The sequence below is a fragment of the Thalassophryne amazonica genome, chromosome 11 (assembly GCF_902500255.1).
Source record: "Thalassophryne amazonica chromosome 11, fThaAma1.1, whole genome shotgun sequence".
Classification (NCBI taxonomy): Eukaryota; Metazoa; Chordata; class Actinopteri; order Batrachoidiformes; family Batrachoididae; genus Thalassophryne; species Thalassophryne amazonica.
In genome coordinates, this window is record NC_047113.1 from 36,383,244 (window position 1) to 36,399,111 (window position 15,868).

Below are 15,868 nucleotides of genomic sequence, written 5' to 3' on the forward strand. Positions count from 1 at the left end.
CCATCTACAACTGGTGCAGAATGCGGCTGCTCGCCTCCTCACCAGTACTCGCAAACACGACCATATCACACCAGCTCTTTACTCCCTCCATTGGCTCAGTTCAGTTCTGAATACAATTTAAACTCTTGATGTTCATCTTTAGTTCAATCCATGGCCTCGCACCGCCTTACCTCAGTGACATTTTGACCCCTCACCAGCCCAGCAGAGCCTTGCGCTCCAACACCTGCTGGTGGTTCCGAGGTTGAGGTATAGACAATGTGGCGATCGTGCCTTTGCCGTGGCAGGTCCTAGACTCTGGAACTCTCTTCCTCTGGAGTTACGCTCCATCTCATCCCTGCCCCTGTTCAAAGCCAGGCTGAAAACGTATTTGTTTCAACTGGCCTTTGACACATAGAGCTGTGACTCCCTGGAAATTGACAACTGTAATATATTTTAGATGTATATGTTTTATCTTATGGTTGTTTTTAACGGTGTGCAGCACTTTGATCAACTGATTGATTGAAATATGTAAACAGTGCAAGAGGCAGGGCAACATGATGACATCATTTATTAATTCCAAACTGCAACTGGATTGATTATATATATATATATACTCAACAAAAATATAAACGCAACACTTTTGGTTTTGCTCCCATTTTGTATGAGATGAACTCAAAGATCTAAAACTTTTTCCACATACACAATATCACCATTTCCCTCAAATATTGTTCACAAACATATATATATATATATATATATATATATATATATATATATATATATATATATATATATATATATATATATATATATATATATATATATATATATATATATGTGTGTGTGTGTGTGTGTGTGTAATTGTGAATGACTTCAGAACATGTTTCACACTATTTTTCCAGTAATTGCTGTAAAAAGTCTAATAATTCAGCAGATTACAGCCACATTTACTGACTACAATCATAATAAAGTATAATTTATTAATGAACTCATATTTTGTAAATAGGATGACTAAAGCCTGCTGAAATTGCTGAAATTCTAAGTTCATTCATTTAATTAAATAAATTTACAAAAATACATATTTTAAGTATTTTTATTTTGGAGAATTTCGGATAGATTGGAGTAGATTTATCCACAGGCATTGCCCTATTCATAATAAAAGATGAAGTTTGAAGTTGTATAAAGCAGAAAAAAGTAAAGGAAAAGAGGTCAAATGTGCTCATGAGTTCCAGGAGTTATTTTTAAGGATAATCCAGGAGGATAAGAGATTTTCCACAGTAAAACGTGTGCGTGTGTGTGTGCGGGTCTCATTCTTTGTGCCTGCTTCATTCTTGTCCTGGCAGGAGGGGAAGTCCACTGCTCATTGGTGTGCGAAGCAAGTATGAGCTATCAACCGACAGCATCCCCGTCCAGTACAGTGGTAAGCTCTGTTCCGCTCCACCTGCCATTATCCGCTTACACTGCACCCTGATTCTCCGAATGCACGCACATACTCAGGTGCACAAGTGCACAATGCACATTTTGGAAGGATGAGATAAACATTGTTTGTACACCTGCGCTCAGCAGTGCATTAACAAGCAGAGTTGTAGTCTTACACACCTCTCTGCAGCTTCTCTCCCCCTGCCATCCCCTCATTACCCCATCCCCGTAGAGACGGTGCCTGCTCCCAGGCCACCAATAACCAGCAAAAATCTATTTAAGCATAAAAATTAAAAAAGAAAAAATAATATAGCACCTTCAACTGCACCACAGACTAAAACAGTTAAATGTGGTCTATTAAACATTAGGTCTCTCTCTTCTAAGTCCCTGTTGGTAAATGATATAATAATTGATCAACATATTGATTTATTCTGCCTAACAGAAACCTGGTTACAGCAGGATGAATATGTTAGTTTAAATGAGTCAACACCCCCGAGTCACACTAACTGTCAGAATGCTCGTAGCACGGGCCGGGGCGGTGGATTAGCAGCAATCTTCCATTCCAGCTTATTAATTAATCAAAAACCCAGACAGAGCTTTAATTCATTTGAAAGCTTGTCTCTTAGTCTTGTCCATCCAAATTGGAAGTCCCAAAAACCAGTTTTATTTGTTATTATCTATCGTCCACCTGGTCGTTACTGTGAGTTTCTCTGTGAATTTTCAGACCTTTTGTCTGACTTAGTGCTTAGCTCAGATAAGATAATTATAGTGGGCGATTTTAACATCCACACAGATGCTGAGAATGACAGCCTCAACACTGCATTTAATCTATTATTAGACTCTATTGGCTTTGCTCAAAAAGTAAATGAGTCCACCCACCACTTTAATCATATCTTAGATCTTGTTCTGACTTATGGTATGGAAATAGAAGACTTAACAGTATTCCCTGAAAACTCCCTTCTGTCTGATCATTTCTTAATAACATTTAAGGCATTTAAGGTGGCAGTAATTAAACCATTACTTAAAAAGCCATCACTTGACCCAGCTATCTTAGCTAATTATAGGCCAATCTCCAACCTTCCTTTTCTCTCAAACATTCTTGAAAGGGTAGTTGTAAAACAGCTAACTGATCATCTGCAGAGGAATGGTCTATTTGAAGAGTTTCAGTCAGGTTTTAGAATTCATCATAGTACAGAAACAGCATTAGTGAAGGTTACAAATGATCATCTTATGGCCTCGGACAGTGGACTCATCTCTGTGCTTGTTCTGTTAGACCTCAGTGCTGCTTTTGATACTGTTGACCATAAAATTTTATTACAGAGATTAGAGCATGCCATAGGTATTAAAGGCACTGCGCTGCGGTGGTTTGAATCATATTTGTCTAATAGATTACAATTTGTTCATGTAAATGGGGAATCTTCTTCACAGACTAAAGTTAATTATGGAGTTCCACAAGGTTCTGTGCTAGGACCAATTTTATTCACTTTATACATGCTTCCCTTAGGCAGTATTATTAGACGGTATTGCTTAAATTTTCATTGTTACGCAGATGATACCCAGCTTTATCTATCCATGAAGCCAGAGGACACACACCAATTAGCTAAACTGCAGGATTGTCTTACAGACATAAAGACATGGATGACCTCTAATTTCCTGCTTTTAAACTCAGATAAAACTGAAGTTATTGTACTTGGCCCCACAAATCTTAGAAACATGGTGTCTAACCAGATCCTTACTCTGGATGGCATTACCCTGACCTCTAGTAATACTGTGAGAAATCTTGGAGTCATTTTTGATCAGGATATGTCATTCAAAGCGCATATTAAACAAATATGTAGGACTGCTTTTTTGCATTTACGCAATATCTCTAAAATCAGAAAGGTCTTGTCTCAGAGTGATGCTGAAAAACTAATTCATGCATTTATTTCCTCTAGGCTGGACTATTGTAATTCATTATTATCAGGTTGTCCTAAAAGTTCCCTAAAAAGCCTTCAGTTAATTCAAAATGCTGCAGCTAGAGTACTGACGGGGACTAGAAGGAGAGAGCATATCTCACCCATATTGGCCTCTCTTCATTGGCTTCCTGTTAATTCTAGAATAGAATTTAAAATTCTTCTTCTTACTTATAAGGTTTTGAATAATCAGGTCCCATCTTATCTTAGGGACCTCGTAGTACCATATCACCCCAATAGAGCGCTTCGCTCTCAGACTGCAGGCTTACTTGTAGTTCCTAGGGTTTGTAAGAGTAGCAGCATGTCTTTTTCCTGGTTCTCTCCCTCAGCCCCAACCAGTCCCAGCAGAGGACTGCCCCTCCCTGGGCCTGGTTCTGCTGGAGGTTTCTTCCTGTTAAAAGGGAGTTTTTCCTTCCCACTGTAGCCAGGTGCTTGCTCACAGGGGGTCGTTTTGACCGTTGGGGTTTTACATAATTATTGTATGGCCTTGCCTTACAATATAAAGCGCCTTGGGGCAACTGTTTGTTGTGATTTGGCGCTATATAAAAAAATTGATTGAATTGAACATATTAATTTTCTCACTTGTAAAGTACTGAGAATGATATTGTTTCTGCAGATAATCGCCTCACATATCTGGATGTGATTTATGTCATGATGTAATATGTCATGTTATCTACATGTGATGGCACTTTGATCTTGATGATCTGTGATGCCGGTAAATTATTCTGTTCTGTCTGATCCCTTTGGGGACACACAGCTACGCCAAAATGATTTGAAATTAGCGCTTACTTAGGGAGATTCAGATGAGGACTATCACTTGTTTTGTGAAGGAGTGTGAGCTAGGACAGTTTGAACATGTGTGTTTCTCTGAGTGTGATCCAGCATGCAGGTGCCTCATTGTTGAGGACCCCAGCAGCTGGAGAAGAGCACAGGTCTGCAGCAGATAGATGGCTCTTTTGGAGAGGTTGCTGTAGATTACTGTGGTTATCTGCCTGGGTGGTTGTGATCCAGGGCCCAAGATGGTTCCAAAGTGAACTCCCTCACCAAATCGTCAGGTGGGCACCTCGTACCCCTCAACACATCGTCTCTGCGACTCAGAATGTGCACAACGTGTGAGACAACTTGTGAGGGGTTGACACACACTTTCTCTTTTATATGATCGGAGAGGAGCAGCGCTTCTGGAAGCGACTCCACACTCCAGCAGCCTCTAGCCACTCAGCTCTGTAGCCGGCTGGCACCTACGTGACGTGCACATGCATGAGCGTCATGTCCGGCCATGGACAAGCTGCGCAGACTGGATTCATTGTGGTTACCTCTATTTATTTTTCTGAGGACAGACGTGGAATTACGTTTAATGCTTCGTCAGTGCACACCTCACGTGCACATGCTGTTAGACCTGTTCTATCCAGCCATAGATGACCTGCACAAACTAGATTTATTGTTTATTTATTTATTATTCTGAGGACAGAAGTGGATTTAAGTTTAATGTTCCTGGCCACCCGCTGTGCATGCGTGCACGCCGCGCTGGACAGGCGATGTTCGCCTCTGGCTTTATTCTTTTTATTTTTATCAGAACACTTCCAAAAGATCACCATGCCTGTGCATCCTGTCCTGCCACAGTGGACCGGCTGTGAGCACACAGTCCAGCTGTGCAAGCGCACTGGACGCATCCTGTCCGGGCACTGAGGAGTGCGCAAACCGGATTTTCTCTTTTTATTTATTTATTTTTCTGAGGACTGTAGTGTACTATTGCCAGCCGGCGACAGGGGCCGCGAACTTCACCTGATTGGGGAATGTGGATGAGGTGATCCAGATTTATTGTTTTATTTTCATCGTCTGTAAGGACTTCATTTAACCAAGTTAGTCCCATTGAGTTCAAGATCTCTTTTACAAGGGACACCTGGACAATTATAAAGTTCCCAATTCACCTAACCTGCATGTCTTTGGATATGCAGGTTAGGTGAATTATAATGTTGCGTCTCTGCCTCCTCTCCACCAGTCGTGCCTCAGTGAGATACTACCAAAACCAAAATTTCTCGAGAATATGTGAAGTTTTGTCTTACTGGGTGCAATGTTGAGAAACGTTGGTATCTCAGAATCCAAAAGATGAAGAACCACACCCTATTTTTTTCTTGGTCAGGCACAAAACTTCTCAATCACCCCTTGTATTCCATCTGTCACATTTTATCCTGTGGTCAGAATACTGAAGAAAAAAGGAGAGTTATGTGGTTGCTCCCCTGTACACTGTGTACTGCTTATTAGTGCAGGTTAACAATTTTGAGAACCCCTATGTTTCTGAAATGGAGGATAATAGATTTTGCTCGCAAGAGAAGAAAACGGACCATGAATTCCTATTGCCAAAGAAGCTAAAACTTGAAGGGAAACAAAATAGTGATGAGTGACATCACAGTGCATTCTGAAATCTCACCACAAGATGGCACTAAATCCTACACACTGTAGCTTTAACTTCTCCCCATCTAAAATATGACAGTCACCATTTCAAGCCAGGCAAAATATTTGAAAAAGTGGATTCTAGAAAACACCCTATTTAACAAAAATACTAGTAAACGATATATTTCCAGATCTATTGACATCACAGTAAACTGTGTTTTTGCAGTAACTGAAACAAATAACTGGGCAGGGTGTTCATCAGCAGTTTTGCAGGCTCATCTTTCTGCACATGCTAATAGTCGAATGACGTCACCCTCTCCTCAGAGTCGTAAATGTGTATCGTGTTAACAGAGCGTTTGAAAGTCCTGTTCACTTTCCCAGTGGATTACATTTTCACTGCAGCACAATGTTGCTCTAACTGCTGCTTTTCTTCCCATGTAGGCCAACAAATTCACACTGAGTCTCTTGGCTTGTATCACTGGTGCGCTCTTATTTATTAAAAAACCTGCACAGAAAGCCATTTTCCTGGATAATTTCGACGTCGAGGTCATAGCAATCTTTTGTTTAAACATTCTCATGTACAACCATGGAGATAGATATATATATACATATAGAGCGCAAGTGATAGTCAGATTTTCGTTTTTGTAACCTCTCACAGAACAGTGTTACATGCCGCTCATATTTTGCAGACTTCTTTCCTGGTTCCTCCTGTGCTTGTGTTGTCTTATCTGTTGGCTTAGGATTTCTGATTTTTAATTGCACATGTGAGCAGAGTCCAAAGGTCATGCTATGTAGTCATGGAGAAACCAGCAGGGTGTGTTCTTTTAATGGGTGAAAAAGTTCTCTGAATTATTCTTTCACCCACCCTTCTCTATTTTATCTCTATTTTAAATCTCTACTACTATTTCAAATCTCTATTTTAAAAAAATTGTATACAGTTGGTGTTATACTGTCACGGCTGCATTTTACAGGAAGTCATAATTATCATCTCAAAAAAACAGCTCTTCAGACAGTATCAAGTATAAAAGTCTTTCCTGAAGCTCGTTTATTTGAGTACATTCAGGTTAAAATCCACCAAAATCTCCTTTTCTCTTTCAGCAACATTTGTTGGAAATGGAAATTAGTCTTGACCTCTGACCCTTGAACTGGTTGATTTTTTTTGTTTGTTTTTTTGATCCCGTAGGCCGTGTCAAGGAAGGTGTCCAGGAGTTAAACAGCCATAATCTTTCTGACTGTTCCGATGCCATTAACGCTGTGGGTGATGGCCGGGCGGTGGAGTATTACTTTGCATCTGATGCCAGGTGAGAAGCTGTTTACATGCATATATCTCTATTTGGTTTTATTAAAGTTTGCATCTTCTCTTCAGTCTTTCATGAGCAAGAAGAATTTCAATAAATGTAGCTCCCAGACCTGCTTACTTCATTCGGATTATTCTCTCCTTTTTGTCCTGCAGTGCCATCATAGAACACACCAACAAGGTGTTGTACATGGAAGATGATGACGTCGCCGTGGTGACTGGGGGGAAACTGTCCATCCACAGGATGAAGAGAAAAGCCGGTGACGACCCAGTCAGAGCGATCCAGACTCTACAAATGGAGCTGCAGCAGATCATGAAAGGTGACATCATAGTGAAATAATACAATGTGGGCATTTATTGGACTTTATTTTTAATTTACAGAAAAGAACAAGTCAGCTTGCAAAAGAATATTTATGCTTGTTTGCCCTCTGCTGGCTGAACACATTCAAAAAATCAAACCGCAATTTCTGATTCAGTGTCTGGGAACCACACAGATCTCATGGAGGTCTTTGCCATGTACATGTCCCTTCTCTTCCTAAAAGCACGGATGTTTCATGTGTGTTTTCTTTATTTTTTGTTTGTCTGTTTTTTAAGCATTCATGCAAACACCTTCCAAAAAACAAACAAAAAAACATAAAAAAAAAATACACATCTTGTATTTTTACCAACACAATGGAAATACCAACCTCATTCACTTTGAGTGCAAAAAAAAATGTATAGAAGGTATTTTTAAAAACTAAGTTAAACTGAACTGAATTTACAATGTATTGACGTATAAATCTTACGTATAAATCCTGGGACCTGCCCACTTGATGACCATGTCAGATTGAATAAAAATCATCATGGTAATATCAGAGAGTCTGTCATCAGCAGGAGAGCGCAGGTCATGTCACCTGCACACAGTGATGAGCTCCAAGACACATAGAAACATATTTAAAAAGGTCAATATGTCATTTTATATATATCTTTATCGGTGGTCTGTCCAGCACTGAGCTCTGAGACTGTCCTCCTGTTTCCCATCAAGTGGTGGCTAAGTGGCATCACGCTTAAATTCCTAAAGATCAACTTGTGATTCTGTGATTGTTACTGTTTTTGCAGGTAACTATGATGCGTTCATGCAGAAGGAGATCTTTGAGCAGCCGGAATCAGTGGTCAACACCATGAGAGGCCGGATTTGTTTTGACTCTAACAAAGGTGACCTGTGACCTCTTGAACCAAATCACTTACAATTCAGACTTGTACACTGAATCTGGATTTGATTTGAGATAAAATGTGATGCATGTCTTTCTTATCATTCTGAAAGTCTGAATTTTAAAAAAAAGCTGTAATTAAGGTGCTCTTTAAAGTGATTTCTAAATGCCCCACATGTCCTTTCTATATGCTCTTAATATAGGCCTAATATGGGCCCTGGGACCTATATGGAGCTTCTTCCTATTCTTTACTTGTTTATTATGCCTTTGTGGACATCACATACACGATACAAACTTGGAACACCATCCATCCAATTCATTTTCCATTCACTCCAATTAAGGGAGCTAGAGCCTATTCCAGCAGTCATAGGGCGTGAGAAGAGTACACCCTGGACAGGACAAAGACAGATACAAAAAATATTATATATATATAAGACAAGAATGTCTGAGAAGAAAGGAAACCCATTCCATATTGAAAAATAGACATGAAATAAATTTGATGATGTCATAAGGAAACAGTGTTAGAGATGATCAAAGGCAAATCTATATTCCAATCAAGAAGAGGGATAAATGAAAATATTTTATGTTGTAAAGTAACAATTAGCCAAATGATCACAGGAAACCTACTTCACATTGAGGAGGGATGAAGGAAATATTTCACAATGTCATAAAGCAGCAATGTTAGATAGAAGAGATCCATTGGGAATCTATTTCACAATGAAAAAGTGAACATTTCAATGCACATCTGGAAGATCAGTTCCTGCCCCTATCCAAATTCCAGCTCCCATCAGAATTTTGTCAGAATCTGTCCTTGAATTTTGGACACATCTTGCAGACAGACAGACAAACAGTTGGTGGCAGGAAGTATGTAGTGTAATCACTGCTTTCACAACTTGTGTTTTGGGTCTGAGAAGCTGTTAGCTGCTTGAAGTGGTCATGACATTGAATCTCCTGCCTCATTTTCTGGTTTCTCAGTTATTCTGGGTGGGCTGAAGGACCACCTGAAGGAAATCAAGCGATGCAGACGCCTAATCATGATTGGCTGTGGAACCAGCTTCCACGCTGCAGTGGCTGTAAGTGGACCAATCAGGAATTTGAAGTGTGATGATGACTTTTTTTTTTTTTTTGTCAAAGATGACACTGCTTCATTGAAAGAGCATTACAGTGATGAAGCTGCTTTTTCCTCCCCTGTCTTTGTTTTGCAATTTTTCAGACTCGACAGATCCTGGAGGAGCTGACGGAGCTTCCGGTCATGGTGGAGTTAGCCAGCGACTTCCTGGACCGCAGCACTCCTGTTTTCAGAGATGATGTTTGCTTTTTCATCAGTCAGTCAGGTAAGATCAACCTTTGACACTCAAATGTCTCCAATGAGAGTTTGGCAGATCTGGTCACAAGCATATATATATGTTTTCATTGCCTCAGGAGAGACTGCCGACACCTTGATGGCTTTACGCTACTGTAAGGAACGTGGAGCTCTGACCGTTGGTATAACCAACACTGTGGGCAGCTCCATTTGTAGAGAAACAGACTGTGGAGTCCACATCAATGCTGGACCTGAAATAGGAGTAGCCAGCACCAAGGTAAAGTTAAATGTACTGTAAGGCCTGAGTGTTTATAAAAATAAAAAAACCCTTTGAGATCCATTCTGCTAAACATAATACATGCAGATCAAAACTTCCTCAAAAAGATATTTGGTATTTTCTTTGTAATATAGTACCATTCAAAACATTCAAATCTTTTCTTACTGAGGGCCCTGTCACACCTTGACGATTTAGCCAGTGTATGCCGACTGTAGTAAAAATGCTGACATATGCTGGTGTATGTCTAATAAATTATGCAGCTGTCACACCTTGATGTTTTATCCAGCGTATGCTGACAGCCCCGTTCCCAACGAGTGGTTCAGGTCGGTACTGCACAGTATGATATGTGTCGGAATGGTTAAGTCTGGCTTGGTTTGCGTTTGCAGTGGAAACGCTGTTTATCAGGTTGAACAGCTAAATATTGACAAGCACATAATTATCGAGTGCATGTACACTGTTGCGCGGCATCTCTTCTTACTTTTGTCTTGCTGAAGAGTCGACTGATGCCTGTGGTAAACGCTGACATGAATCAAATCAATTTTATTTATATAGCGCCAAATCACTACAAACAGTTGCCCCAAGGTGCTTTATATTGTAAGACAAAAGCCATACAATAATTACAGAAAAACCCCAACGGTCAAAACGACCCCCTGTGAGCAAGCACTTGGCGACAGTGGGAAGGAAAAACTCCCTTGTAACAGGAAGAAACCTCAAGCAGAACCAGGCTCAGGGAGGGGCAGTCTTCTGCTGGGACTGGTTGGGGCTGAGGGAGAGAATCAGGAAAAAGACATGCTGTGGAGGGGAGCAGAGATCAATCACTAATGATTAAATGCAGAGTGGTGCATACAGAGCAAAAAGAGAAAGAAACACTCAGTGCATCATGGGAACTCCCCAGCAGTCTAAGTCTATAGCAGCATAACTAAGGGATGGTTCAGGGTCACCTGATCCAGCCCTAACTATAAGCTTTAGCAAAAAGGAAAGTTAAGCCTAATCTTAAAAGTAGAGAGGGTGTCTGTCTCCCTGATCCGAATTGGGAGCTGGTTCCACAGGAGAGGAGCCTGAAAGCTGAAGGCTCTGCCTCCCATTCTACTCTTACAAACCCTAGGAACTACAAGTAAGCCTGCAGTCTGAGAGCGAAGCGCTCTATTGGGGTGATATGGTACTAAGAGGTCCCTAAGATAAGATGGGACCTGATTATTCAAAACCTTATAAGTAAGAAGAATAATTTTAAATTCTATTCTAGAATTAACAGGAAGCCAATGAAGAGAGGCCAATATGGGCCTTCTTGTCCCCGTCAGTACTCTAGCTGCAGCATTTTGAATTAACTGAAGGCTTTTCAGGGAACTTTCAGGACAAGGACAACCTGATCATAATGAATTACAATAGTCCAGCCTAGAGGAAATAAATGCATGAATTAGTTTTTCAGCATCACTCTGAGACAAGACTTTTCTAATTTTAGAGATATTGCGCAAATGCAAAAAAGCAGTCCTACATATTTGCTTAATATGCGCATTGAAGGACATATCCTGATCAAAAATGACTCCAAGATTTCTCACAGTATTACTGGAGGTCAGGGTAATGCCATCCAGAGTAAGGATCTGGTTAGACACCTTGTTTCTAAGATTTGTGGGGCCAAGTACAATAACTTCAGTTTTATCTGAATTTAAAAGCAGGAAAATAGAGGTCATCCATGTCTTTGTCTGTAAGATATTCCTGCAGTTTAACTAATTGGTGTGTCTTCTGGCTTCATGGATAGATAAAGCTGGGTATCATCTGCGTAACAATGAAAATTTAAGCAATGCTTTCTAATAATACTGCCTAAGGGAAGCATGTATAAAGTGAATAAAATTGGTCCTAGCACAGAACCTTGTGGAACTCCATAATTAACCTTAGTCTGTGAAGAAGACTCCCCATTTACATGAACAAATTGCAATCTATTAGATAAATATGATTCAAACCACCACAGCGCAGTGCCTTTAATACCTATGGCATGCTGTAATCTCTGTAATAAAATTTTATGGTCAACAGTATCAAAAGCAGCACTGAGGTCTAACAGAACAAGCACAGAGATGAGTCCACTGTCTGAGGCCATAAGATGATCATTTGTAACCTTCACTAATGCTGTTTCTGTACTATGATGAATTCTAAACCCTGACTGAAACTCTTCAAATAGACCATTCCTCTGCAGATGATCAGTTAGCTGTTTTACAACTACCCTTTCAAGAATTTTTGAGAGAAAAGGAAGGTTGGAGATTGGCCTATAATTAGCTAAGATAGCTGGGTCAAGTGATGGCTTTTTAAGTAATGGTTTAATTACTGCCACCTTAAAAGCCTGTGGTATATAGCCAACTAATAAAGATAGATTGATCATATTTAAGATCGAAGCATTAATTATTGGTAGGGCTTCCTTGAGCAGCCTGGTAGGAATGGGGTCTAATAGACATGTTGATGGTTTGGAGGAAGTAACTAATGAAAATAACTCAGACAAAACAATCGGAGAGAAAGAGTCTAACCAAATACCAGCATTACTGAAGGCAGCCGAACATAAAGATATGTCTTTGGGATGGTTATGAGTAATTTTTTCTCTAATAGTTAAAATTTTATTAGCAAAGAAAGTCATGAAGTCATTACTAGTTAAAGTTAAAGGAATACTCGGCTCAATAGAGCTCTGACTCTGTCAGCCTGGCTACAGTGCTGAAAAGAAACCTGGGGTTGTATCAGACTGTATCCCCCGACGACTCTTTAAAGAGGTCTGGGGAACTATCGGCCCTGATGTTGTTGTTTTGGTCAACAGCAGCCTTATGTCAGGAAAGGTTCCTGCATTTTGTAAGCAGGCTGTAGTTGAGCCTCTTTTAAAGAAAGCGAGTCTTGATAACGCTGTTATCTCTAATTATAGGCCCATATCTAAGCTTCCTTTTATTTCAAAGATTTTGGAAAAAGCTGTTCTTGTACAACTACAAGAGTTTTTAGAAACGAACAACATTTTAGACAGTTTTCAGTCAGGTTATAAATTATTTCACGGCACGGAGTCTGCACTTTTAAAGGTTTTTAATGACCTGTTTTTAATTACTGATTCTGGTGATTCCGCCATTCTGGTGCTTTTAGACTTGACTGCTGCCTTCGACACAGTTGACCATGTAACTCTTTATCTCTTCTTGAGAACTGTGTGGGTGTCAGGGGGACAGCCTTGGACTGGTTCCATTCTTACCTTACAGGCCGTTCATTTGCTGTCAGGCTGGGGGAGTCCACCTCGTCTTCTGTTCCTCTGAACTGTGGAGTCCCCCAGGGTTCTATTCTTGGGCCTATTCTCTTCACCCTATACCTTCTCCCGTTAGGTCAGGTGTTTAGAAAACATGGCATATCTTATCTTTATGCAGATGATACTCAAATTTATTTGCCTATTAAGAAGAACTCTAGCAGCCCCCTGACACCCTTGCTTGTGTGCCTGGAAGACGTCAGGGCTTGGTTGGCTCAAAATTTTCTTAGCTTAAATGAGAACAAAACCGAGGTGATGGTGTTTGGGCCCAGTGTTGGTTCCACAGTTCGATTAGACCTGGGCCCTCTCAGTCAACACATGAAGCCCACAGCCACCAACCTTGGCGTCATTATGGACTCTGATCTTAAACTGGACAGGCAGGTCAAGGCGGTTGTTAAATCCAGCTTTTATCAGCTTCGTCTTTTAACCAAAATTAAATCAATTTTATCCTTTTCTGACTTGGAACGCGTCATGCATGCTTTTATTTCTTCACGCCTGGACTACTGCAATTCACTTTTTTATGGAATTAATCAAAATACACTTCACAGATTGCAGTTAGTCCAGAACGCTGCTGCACGCCTCTTAACTGGGAGCAAAAAACATGAACATATTACACCTATTCTTGCGTCTTTGCACTGGCTCCCTGTTAATTTTAGAATTGATTTTAAAATTTTATTATTTGTTTTTAAAGTTTTAAATGGACTGGCCCCACAATATATTGTAGACCTCCTCCAAATTTACTCCCCAGCGCGTGCTCTGAGGTCTGAGGGCCAGCTCCAGCTTGTGGTGCCTAGGACGAGACTTAAGACCAGGGGAGACAGGGCCTTCTCTGTGGCTGGGCCCAGACTCTGGAATGCTCTGCCTCTCCACGTTCGAACAGCCCCCACAATGGAGTGTTTTAAGTCTCATCTGAAGATCCACTTTTATTCTCTGGCTTTTAGCTCTGCATGAGTTGTATGGTCCTCTGTTGTCTTTGGCCTAGTATTTTATTTATTTATTGTTTTATTGTTTTTGTTTGTTTATTTATTAGTATCTGAGTGGGTTTATTGTTTTGTATAGTTGTATAATTATTTTTATGTGCAGCACTTTGGAAACTGTTCTGTTTAAATGTGCTATATAAATAAAGTGGATTGGATTGGATTGATGGGCCATGTGATGGGTGGGATCTCTGATACCACTTCTTTTTGGAATCTATCTATCTTGAATGAGAAGAGAGAGGCATTATGAAAAAGGAAACTATTTTGTAATAAATTTAGTTGAGCATTTCAACAGCAATCGTAATATTATTAGAATTAACATCATTTGGATTGGACTTCTGATTTAAGGCTCTCTTTTTCAGAGGAGCTACAGCATCCAAAGTTGTGCTCAATGAGGATGTACAACTATTGACGAGATAATCTATCTCACTCACAGACGTTAGGTAGCTACTCTGCACTGTGTTGGTATATGGCATTGGAGAACATAAAGAAGGAATCATATCCTTAAACCTACTTATAGCGCTTTCCGAAAGACTTCTACTGTAATGAAACTTATTCCCCACTGCTGGGTAGTCCATTAAAGTAAATGTAAATGTTATTAAGAAATGATCAGACAGAAGGGGGTTTTCAGGGAATACTGTTAAGTCTTCTATTTCCATACCATAAGTCAGAACAAGATCTAAAGTATGGTTAAAGTGGTGGGTGGACTCATTTACATTTTGAGCGAAGCCAATTGAGTCTAATAATAGATTAAATGCAGTGTTGAGGCTGTCATTCTCAGTATCTGTGTGGATGTTAAAATCGCCCACTATAATTATCTTATCTGAGCTAAGCACTAAGTCAGACAAAAGGTCTGAAAATTCACAGAGAAACTCACAGTAACGACCAGGTGGACAATAGATAACAACAAATAAAACTGGTTTTTGGGACTTCCAATTTGGATGGACAAGACTAAGAGTCAAGCTTTCAAATGAATTAAAGCTCTGTCTGGGTTTTTGATGAATTAATAAGCTGGAGTGGAAGATTGCTGCTAATCCTCCCCCTCAGCCCGTGCTACGAGCAGTCTGACAGTTAATGTGACTCGGGGGTGTTGACTCATTTAAACTAACATTCATCCTGCTGTAACCAGGTTTCTGTAAGGCAGAATAAATCAATATGTTGATCAATTATTATATCATTTACCAACAGGGACTTAGAAGAGAGAGACCTAATGTTTAATAGACCACATTTAACTGTTTTAGTCTGTGGTGCAGTTGAAGGTGCTATATTTTTTCTTTTTGAATTTTTATACTTAAATAGATTTTTACTGGTTGTTGGTAGTCTGGGAGCAGGCACCATCTCTATGGAGATGGGATATTGGGGGGATGGCAGGGGGAGAGAAGCTGCAGAGCGGTGTGTAAGACTACAACTCTGCTTCCTGGTCCCAACCCTGGATAATCACGGTTTGGAGGGTTTAATAAAATTGGCCAGATTTCTGGAAATGAGAGCTGCTCCATCCAAAGTGGGATGGATGCCGTCTCTCCTAATAAACCAGGTTTTCCTCAGAAGCTTTGCCAATTATCTATGAAGCCCACCTCATTTTTTGGACACCACTCAGACAGCCAGCAATTCAAGGAGAACATGCGGCTAAACATGTCACTCCCGGTCCAATTGGGGAGGGGCCCAGAGAAAACTACAGAGTCCGACATTGTTTTTGCAAAGTTACACACCGATTCAATGTTAATTTTAGTGACCTCCGATTGGCGTAATCGGGTGTCATTACCCAGAAGACAACTGACTATGGTTGCTGGTGTCGCTAACTTCACATTTCTCAACACAGAGTCGCCA

The 15,868-nt window shown here is 40.3% G+C and overlaps 1 protein-coding gene across 1 annotated transcript in view; it reads left to right on the plus strand.

The window, feature by feature from the left end:
• LOC117520098 (glutamine--fructose-6-phosphate aminotransferase [isomerizing] 2-like) overlaps positions 1-15,868 on the plus strand; it is a 70,625-nt gene that overhangs the window by 44,869 nt on the left and 9,888 nt on the right. Inside the window, 7 exon segments of the mRNA XM_034181396.1 lie at positions 1,323-1,399; positions 6,925-7,042; positions 7,195-7,358; positions 8,137-8,232; positions 9,204-9,301; positions 9,442-9,562; positions 9,651-9,808. Coding sequence (XP_034037287.1) covers positions 1,323-1,399; positions 6,925-7,042; positions 7,195-7,358; positions 8,137-8,232; positions 9,204-9,301; positions 9,442-9,562; positions 9,651-9,808 — 832 coding nt within the window.